Source organism: Entelurus aequoreus, linkage group LG17, assembly GCF_033978785.1.
Source record: "Entelurus aequoreus isolate RoL-2023_Sb linkage group LG17, RoL_Eaeq_v1.1, whole genome shotgun sequence".
Taxonomy (NCBI): Eukaryota; Metazoa; Chordata; class Actinopteri; order Syngnathiformes; family Syngnathidae; genus Entelurus; species Entelurus aequoreus.
Window position 1 is genome coordinate 23,301,229 of NC_084747.1, and position 10,000 is coordinate 23,311,228.

Sequence of the window (10,000 nt, forward strand, 5' to 3'; positions counted from 1 at the left end):
GCCCGTATTTCGATTTGTGTGTGTAAAAAAAGTTCTGTGTGTGTGTAATCAGATCCACATGTGTGTGTTTTAATTTGTGCGTTTGTATTTAAATTTGTGTGTGAGTCTAACCAGCCTATGCGTGTTTTGATTTGTGTGTGTGTAAAAATGTTCTGTGCGTCCATATTTCGATCTGTATGTGTGTGTGTGTAATCAGGTCTGCCACTGCGTGTTTTAATTTGTGTGTATGTATTTCGATTTGTGTGTGTAAAAAAAGATCTGTGAGTGTGTATTCAGATCAGTGTGTGCATGTCTTAATTTGTGTGCCCCTATTTCGATTTGTGTGTGTAAAAAAAGATTTGTGTGTGTAATCAGATCCGCATGTGCGTGTTTTATTTTGTGTAGTTGTATTTAAATTTGTAAGTCTAACCAGCCTTAAGGTGTTATGATTTGTGTGTGTGTAAAAAAAAATAATTATCTGTCCGTCCATATTTTGATATGTATGTGTGTGTGTGTGTATATGTGTGTGTGTATATGTGTGTGTGTGTGTGTGTGTATGTGTGTGTGTGTGTTTGTGTGCATGGGTGTGTGTGTGTGTGTGTGTAATCAGATCTGCCAATGCGTGTTTTAATTTGTGTGTCCGTATTTCGATTTGTGTTTGTAAAAAAACATCTGTCCATATTTTCATATTTGTTACACACAAATATAACTACGGACACACAATTTAAAACACACACACACAGTCGGATCTGATTACACACATTAGTGCACGGACACGTCAATCTGATTACACGCACACACAGATTGAGATACACACACACAAATTAGTGCACGGACACGTCAATCTGATTACACACACACAGATTGAGATACACACACACAAATAAGTGCACGGACACGTCAATCTGATTACACACACACAGACAGAATAACAGGCGGACGTTAGCGTCACCTGTCTGCGGCACGTCTGCCTGGTTGCTAGGAGACGAGGACGGACAGCTCATGATGACGTACTCTGCGTCCTCCGCTGGAGACAACAAGCATGTCAGTCACACAACAAGACAACAAGCATGTCAGTCACACAACAAGACAACAAGCATGTCAGTCACACAACAAGACAACAAGCATGTCAGTCACACAACAAGACAACAAGCATGTCAGTCACACAACAAGACAACAAGCATGTCAGTCACACAACAAGACAACAAGCATGTCAGTCACACAAGAAGACAGTCAGACAGACAGACAAGAAGACAAGAAAGATGTCAGTCAGACAAGAAGACAAGAAGACAAGAAAACAGTCAGACAGTCAGACAAGAAGACAACAAGACAAGAAGACAACAAACATGTCAGTCAGACAAGAAGACAAGAAGTGTGTCAGTCAGACAAGAAGACAAGAATACAAGAAGACAACAAGAATGTCAGTCACACAACAAGACAAGAAGACAACAAACATGTCAGTCACACAAGAAGACAACAAGACAAGAAGACAACAAACATGTCAGTCAGACAAGAAGACAACCAAGATGTCAGTCAGACAACAAGACAAGAAGACAGTCAGACAAGAAAACAAGAAGACAAGAAAGATGTCAGTCAGACAAGACAACAAGACAAGAAAACAAGAAGACAAGAAAGATGTCAGTCAGACAAGACAACAAGACAAGAAGACAACAAACATGTCAGTCAGACAAGAAGACAAGAAGTGTGTCAGTCAAACAAGAAGACAAGAATACAAGAAGACAACAAGCATGTCAGTCACACAACAAGACAACAAGACAACAAACATGTCAGTCACACAACAAGACAACAAGACAAGAAGACAACAAACATGTCAGTCAGACAAAAAGACAACAAAGATGTCAGTCAGACAACAAGACAAGAAGACAACAAAGATGTCAGTCAGACAACAAGACAAGAAAGATGTCAGTCAGACAAGAAGACAAGAAATATGTCAGTCAGACAAAAAGACAACAAACATGTCAGTCAGACAAGAAGACAGTCAGACAAGAAGTGTGTCAGTCAGACGAGAACACAAGAAGACAGTCAGACAGTCAGACAAGAAGTGTGTCAGTCAGACGAGAACACAAGAAGACAGTCAGACAAGAAGACAGTCAGACAAGAAGACAGTCAAACAAGAAGACAAGAAGTGTGTCAGTCAGACGAGAAGACAGTCAGACGAGAAGACAGTCAGACAAGAAGACAGTCAGACAAGAAGACAAAAAGTGTGTCAGTCAGACGAGAACACAAGAAGACAGTCAGACAAGAAGACAAGAAGTGTGTCAGTCAGACGAGAACACAAGAAGACAGTCAGACAAGAAGACAGTCAGACAAGAAGACAATCAGACAAGAAGACAAGAAGTATGTCAGTCAGACGAGAACACAAGAAGACAGTCAGACAAGAAGACAGTCAGACAAGAAGACAGTCAGACAAGAAGACAAGAAGTGTGTCAGTCAGACGAGAAGACAGTCGGACAAGAAGACAGTCAGACAAGAAGACAAAAAGTGTGTCAGTCAGACGAGAACACAAGAAGACAGTCAGACAAGAAGACAAGAAGACAGTCAGACAAGAAGACAGTCAGACAAGAAGTGTGTCAGTCAGACAAGAAGACAGTCAGACGAGAAGACAGTCAGACAAGAAGACAGTCAGACATGAAGTGTGTCAGTCAGACGAGAAGACAGTCAGACAAGAAGACAGTCAGACAAGAAGACAAAAAGTGTGTCAGTCAGACGAGAACACAAGAAGACAGTCAGACAAGAAGACAGTCAGACAAGAAGACAGACAAGAAGTGTGTCAGTCAGACGAGAAGACAGTCAGACAAGAAGACAGTCAGACAGTCGTACAAGAAGACAGTCAGAGTCAGACAAGAAGACAAAAAGTGTGTCAGTCAGACGAGAACACAAGAAGACAGTCAGACAAGAAGACAGTCAGACAGTCAGACAAGAAGTGTGTCAGTCAGACGAGAACACAAGAAGACAGTCAGACAAGAAGACAGTCAGACAAGAAGACAGTCAGACAAGAAGACAGTCAGACAAGAAGACAGTCAGACAGTCTGACTGACACACTTCTTGTCTGACGAGAACACAAGAAGACAGTCAGACAAGAAGACAGTCAGACAAAAAGACAGTCAGACGAGAAGACAGTCAGACAAGAAGACAGTCAGACAAGAAGACAGTCAGACAAGAAGACATTCAGACAAGAAGACAGTCAGACGAGAAGACAGTCAGACAAGAAGACAGTCAGACAAGAAGACAGTCAGACAAGAAGACAAGAAGACGAGAAGACAGTCAGACAAGAAGACAGTCAGACAAGAAGACATTCAGACAAGAAGACAGTCAGACGAGAAGACAGTCAGACAAGAAGTCAGTCAGACAAGAAGACAGTCAGAAAGTCGGACAAGAAGACAGTCAGACAAGAAGACAAAAAGTGTGTCAGTCAGACGAGAACACAAGAAGACAGTCAGACAAGAAGACAGTCAGACAAGAAGACAGTCAGACAAGAAGTGTGTCAGTCAGACGAGAACACAAGAAGACAGTCAGACAAGAAGACAGTCAGACAAGAAGACAGTCAGACGAGAAGACAGTCAGACGAGAAGACAGTCAGACGAGAAGACAGTCAGACGAGAAGACAGTCAGACAAGAAGACAGTCAGAAAGTCGGACAAGAAGACAGTCAGACGAGAAGACAGTCAGACGAGAAGACAGTCAGACAAGAAGACAGTCAGAAAGTCGGACAAGAAGACAGTCAGACAGTCAGACAAGAAGACAAAAAGTGTGTCAGTCAGACGAGAACACAAGAAGACAGTCAGACAAGAAGACAGTCAGACAAGAAGACAGTCAGACAGACAAGAAGACAGTCAGACAAGAAGTGTGTCAGTCAGAAGAGAAGACCGTCAGACAAGAAGACAGTCAGACAAGAAGACAGTCAGACAAGAAGTGTGTCAGTCAGACGAGAAGACAGTCAGACAAGAAGACAGTCAGACAAGAAGTGTGTCAGTCAGACGAGAAGACAGTCAGACAAGAAGACAGTCAGACAAGAAGTGTGTCAGTCAGACAAGAAGTGTGTCAGTCAGACAGTCAGACAGACAAGAAGACAGTCAGACAAGAAGTGTGTCAGTCAGACGAGAAGACAGTCAGACAAGAAGACAGTCAGACAAGAAGACAGTCAGACAGTCAGACGAGAACACAAGAAGACAGTCAGACAGTCAGACAGACAGCCAGACAGTCAGTGGGTCAGTGAGACGGTCAGTGTGAAGTAGCTAGCTAGGTGTGTGTGTGTGTGTGTGTGTGTGTGTGTGTGTGTGTGTGTGTGTGTGTGTGTGTGTGTGTGTGTGTGTGTGTGTGTGTGTGTGTGTGTGTGTGTGTGTGTGTGTGTGTGTGTACCTGTGGTGTCTTGAGTCTGCAGGGCTGACAGCAGTTGTGAGATGGACTTCTTCTGGACCTGGGCCATGTAGCTCAGGTTCTCAGAGTCCAGCACTGACAGGAAGACCTGCAGGTCCCACATCAGCTTGGACAACACTGGACACACACACACACACACACACACACACACACACACACACACACACACACACACACACACACACACACACTTATCTGAACATCACTTCCTGTTTGGGGCTTTGCTGCTGCAACATACACACATTTATGTCTGAATCACACGACAACAACTGGACCAACAATGTGTGTGTGTGTGTGTGTAAGTGTGTGTAAGTGTGTGTTAGAGTGTGTGTGTTAGAGTGTGTGTGAGAGAGTGTGTGTAAGATTTCAGATGTTTTACCATGAAAACCAAAGCCTCAAATTATGGGAATCCTCCTCTGTGCTGTGCTTGTGTGTGTGTGTGTGTGTATGTGCGTGTGCTTGTGAGTGTGTGTGTGTGTGTGCTTGTGAGTGTGTGTGTGTGTGTGTGAGCGTAAGTGTGTGTGTGTGTGTGTGAGCGTAAGTGTGTGTGTGTGTGTGTGCGCGTCGTATGCTGTGGAGTAGCTTTCTTTCATCCTTTGTTAAAAATAGTCAAGAAGAAAAAGAAGTGTTTGTATTGCTCTCTCCTAACTTTGCATCAAGCCCCGCCCCTCATTATGTTTATTTAGAATAATAAACTGCAGTCATTTGAGAAGAAACCTACAAAAAAGTAGACCGGACTTCACTGCTGCCTGGCAGCCAAAAGGTTGCTGGTTTGATTCCAGCACTGAGTTCAACAAGTGGTCTCCAAGCCTTCTAGAACGTTCTAAGCCAGCCTTTCAAAAACCTCCTTCAGGGTTAAAGCAGCAGCAGAACCTCCTAGAAGTCTTCTCAGACCCTCAGAAGACAAGTCCAGACCTTTTCAGGAGGACCTTCATGGAGGTCATTCATGTCTTTATGATGAAAGATTCTTTTTTATGCAACCACATTTTTTACACCAAATTATGCTGACAACTTTATTGAGTAAACATTTGTGAGCAACATGTTTGTTCCAATCATTCAGTGTGTAAAACTCAGCGTCAAATAATGAAATGTGGAAAAATTGTATTGTATTAAAATTCAGTGTCAAATAATTAGGTGTGGAAAAAAAAATCAGTGCATAAAAATTCAGTGTCAAATAATTAAATGTGGAAAGAATGAATTGTACAAAAATTCAGTGTAAAGTAATTGAGTGTAAAAAAATGAAGTGCGAAAAAAAATTCAGAATAAGAAAAATAGTGAATAAAAATTCAGTGTAAAAAAAATTAAATGTGAAAAAATTCAGTGAATAAAAATTCAGTGTAAAAACATTAGTGAATAAAAAGTCGTTGTGAAAAAATCTGTGTAAAAAAATTAAATGTGAAAAAAATTTGGGTATAAAAATTCAGTGTAAAAAATTAATAGTGAAAAAAATTCAGTGTTTAAAATTTCAGTGTTTAAAAATTCAGTGTAAAAAATGAGTGTAAGATAATTTAGTGTTAAAACATTCAGTGTGTAAAAATCCAGTGTAAAAGAATGAAATGTGGAAAAGAATTCAGTGTACAAAAATTGTGGGAAAAATAGTGTAAAAAAAAAAGTAAATAAATATTTTGTGTGTAAAAAAACGTGATATAAAAAATGTAGTGTAAAAAATCAGTGTGAAATAATCAGGTGTGAAAAAAATCATTGTATATAAATTCAGTGTAAAAAAATTAAATGTGAAAAAAATTCAGTGTTTAAAAAAATAAGAGTGAAAAAAATCAGTGTTTAAAAATTCAGAGTAAAAAGTTTAGTGAAAATAATTCAGTGTATAAAAATGCAGTGGGAAAAAATTTGGTGTAAAAAATGTGTAAATCCAAATTCAGTGTCAAAAAATAATTGTGAAAAAAAATCAGTGTATAAAAATTGTATAAAAATTGTTTTTTAAACAATTCTGTTTAAAACAATTAATTGTGTAAATATTCGGTGTAAAAAATGTAGTGTACACAATTCAGTGTAAAAAAAAAGATTAAGTGTAAAATAATTAAGTAAAAAAAAAAAAAAAATAGTGCAGAAACATTAGTTGCTTTAAAACTCAAAAAGTTTGCGGTCACGAGACCCGGGTCACATGACTGCCAATCACTCATTGGCTGCTTGTGAGACAAGATCCATTACTTCAGTTTGAACTGACCACAAATGGATGTTGACTTTAAAGCAACTAATATTTATGCACGCAATTGAAACTGATTTTAGAGGATGAATTTTTACACCAAGAATTTTAACAAACTACATTTTTTTTACTCTGCATTTTTACCGACGGAACTACATTTTCAAACACAGCAAGAAAATGTTTTACAAAGTTTTCTGCAATGAAGTTTTCAGCAAAATTTCACGTGTTAGCAAACACAAAATAGGCAGACATTAAACTGCCTTTCAGCATCCTCTGTCTGCCAATCAACACACTAAGCCCCGCCCACACTGCGGTGATTGCTACCCAACAAAAGGTGTTAGTAGTAGTTTTAGGTGTGGTAAGTCAAGTGTTAGTAGTAGTTTTAGTTGTGGTAAGTCAAGTGTTAGTAGTAGTTTTAGTTGTGGTAAGTCAAGTGTTAGTAGTAGTTGTAGTTGTGGTAAGTCAAGAGTTAGTAGTAGTTTTAGTTGTGGTAAGTCAAGTGTTAGTAGTAGTTGTAGTTCTGGTAAGTCAAGAGTTAGTAATAGTTGTAGTTGTGGTAAGTCAAGTGTTAGTAATAGTTTTAGTTCTGGTAAGTCAAGTGTTAGTAGTAGTTTTAGGTGTGGTAAGTCAAGAGTTAGTAGTAGTTTTAGTTGTGGTAAGTAAAGTGTTAGTAGTAGTTTTAGTTGTGGTAAGTCAAGTGTTAGTAGTAGTTTTAGGTGTGGTAAGTCAAGTGTTAGTAGTAGTTTTAGTTGTGGTAAGTCAAGTGTTAGTAGTAGTTTTAGGTGTGGTATGTCAAGTGTTAGTAGTAGTTTTAGTTGTGGTAAGTCAAGTGTTAGTAGTAGTTGTAGTTCTGGTAAGTCAAGAGTTAGTAGTAGTTTTAGGTGTGGTAAGTCAAGTGTTAGTAGTAGTTGTAGTTCTGGTAAGTCAAGTGTTAGTAGTAGTTTTAGTTGTGGTAAGTCAAGTGTTAGTAGTAGTTTTAGTTGTGGTAAGTGAAGTGTTAGTTGTGGTAAGTCAAGTGTTAGTTGTGGTAAGTCAAGTGTTAGTTGTGGTAAGTGAAGTGTTAGTTGTGGTAAGTCAAGTGTTAGTTGTGGTAAGTGAAGTGTTAGTTGTGGTAAGTCAAGTGTTAGTTGTGGTAAGTCAAGTGTTAGTTGTGTTAAGTCAAGTGTTAGTTGTGGTAAGTGAAGTGTTAGTTGTGGTAAGTGAAGTGTTAGTTGTGGTAAGTGAAGTGTAAGTTGTGGTAAGTCAAGTGTTAGTTGTGGTAAGTGAAGTGAGCACAGTACCTTTCTGTTTGTCCATCTTGTGTCACCACGTGACGCTCATGGCTGCAACTAAAAGTCTCTTCGCTGATGAGGCGCGCTTACTCGGAGGGGGCGGGGCCAGGGGGCGGTGACGTCACGACCAGGGAGGAGACACGCACACACACGCAATGCAACTTTACTTCCGGGTTCTAGAAGGGGCCTCTCCCATCGACCAATTAAAAACAATGACCACACGGCAGCCACGCCCACTTATCGTTTGCCAAACAATCTCGCGAGCAGACAACAACAACAACAACAACAACAACACAACTTCCGGTTCAAAGAAGAACTTGTCCTGTTTCTAGAAAGTACTTTTAATAAAGACTCAGAAAACGCTGTTGATGTCTACTAGAACATTCCATACTCACTCACTTTTGTTTTATTCTGAAATAAAACACATTTTATAAAAAGGCCATGAAAACTTCCGACATTGTAAAACATAAATATACATAAATAAAATATAAAAACAATATAGTCTTTTCTTTTGTTCTTAAATCTCACATGTTATTTTTTTCCTCTTTCTTTTTCTTTTGACAGAAGTTTTGTTTGGGATTATTGTCTGAAACTTTAGTGAAGTTATATTTCATATCCACATTTTTAAAATGTCCTTTTCATGTTCATAATGTGACCGACGTTGGCGTTTTTTGTATGTAAACTTTAGTATCATGGTGTTGTTGTTGTTGAAATAAGTTTTTTTGGGGGGAAAAACAACAACAACAACAAAAACAGTAATACAAACTTTTAATTTTTTATTTTTTTTTACAACTTATTCAACATCTCCAACATTTTAAATAAAAACAAACAAACAAAAAAACACACAATACAACTTTTATTTTTTATTTTATTTTTTTTACAACTTATTCAACATCTCCAACATTTTAAATTAAAAAATTAAAAACAACAACAACAAAAACACGCAATACAACTTTTATTTATTTATGTATTTATTTATTTATTTTTACAACTTATTCAACATCTCCAACATTTTAAATAAAAAAATAAAATAAAAATAAAAACACACAAAAAACACACAATACAACTTTTATTTTTTTTATTTTTTTTACAATTTATTCAACATCTCCAACATTCACATCTCCGACATTTTAAATAAAAAAAACAAAAAACAAAAAAAACAAAAAAAACACGCAATACAACTTTTTTTAAAAATGCATTTGATTTTTTTTTACACAATTTATTCAAAATCTCCAAATTTCACATCTCCAACATTTTAAATAAATACAAAAACAACAAAAAAACACGCAATACAACTTTTTTTTATTTATTTTTTATTTTTAATTTTTTTTTTACAACTTATTCAACATCTCCAACATTTTAAATTAAAAAAATAAAAACAACAACAACAAAAACACGCAATACAACTTTTATTTATTCATGTATTTATTTATTTATTTTTACAACTTATTCAACATCTCCAACATTTTAAATAAAAAAATAAAATTAAAAAAACACACACAAAAAACACACAATACAACTTTTATTTTTTTAAATTTTTTTACAACTTATTCAACATCTCCAACATTCACATCTCCGACATTTTAAATAAAAAAAACAAAAAACAAAAAAAACAAAAAAAACACACAATACAACTTTTTTAAAAAATGTATTTGATTTTTTTTTACACAATTTATTCAAAATCTCCAAATTTCACATCTTCAACATTTTAAATAAATACAAAAACAAAACAAAAAACACGTAATACAACTTTTACTTATTTATTTTTTATTTTTTAAATTTTTTTACAACTTATTCAACATCTCCAACATTTTAAATTAAAAAATTAAAAACAACAACAACAAAAACACGCACTACAACTTTTATTTATGTATTTATTTATTTTTACAAGTTATTCAACATCTCCAACATTTTAAATAAAAAAATAAAATAAAATAAAAAACACAAAAAACACACAATACAATTTTAATTTTTTAAATTTTTTTTACAACTTATTCAACATCTCCAGCATTCACATCTCCGACATTTTAAATAAAAAAAACAAAAAACAAAAAAAACACGCAATACAACTTTTTAAAAAATTGTATTTGATTTTTTTTACACAATTTATTCAAAATCTCCAAATTTCACATCTCCAACATTTTAAATAAATACAAAAACAACAAAAAAACAAAAAAACACGCAATACA

General features: G+C 36.1%; 1 protein-coding gene across 4 annotated transcripts in view; it reads right to left on the bottom strand.

The window, feature by feature from the left end:
• The window catches only part of si:dkey-220o5.5 (actin filament-associated protein 1-like 2), a 22,846-nt gene extending 14,929 nt beyond the window's left edge, over nt 1-7,917 (bottom strand). For all 4 annotated transcript variants that reach the window (XM_062025310.1, XM_062025309.1, XM_062025311.1 and 1 more), the window contains exons 1-3: nt 7,821-7,917; nt 4,359-4,493; nt 932-1,006 (exon numbers count right to left, since the gene is read on the bottom strand). In XM_062025310.1, the coding sequence (XP_061881294.1) occupies nt 932-1,006; nt 4,359-4,493; nt 7,821-7,836 (226 nt within the window). In that variant the 5' untranslated portion in view covers nt 7,837-7,917. The remainder of the gene's footprint in view (nt 1-931; nt 1,007-4,358; nt 4,494-7,820) is intronic.
• Between the last annotated feature and the right edge of the window lie 2,083 nt (nt 7,918-10,000).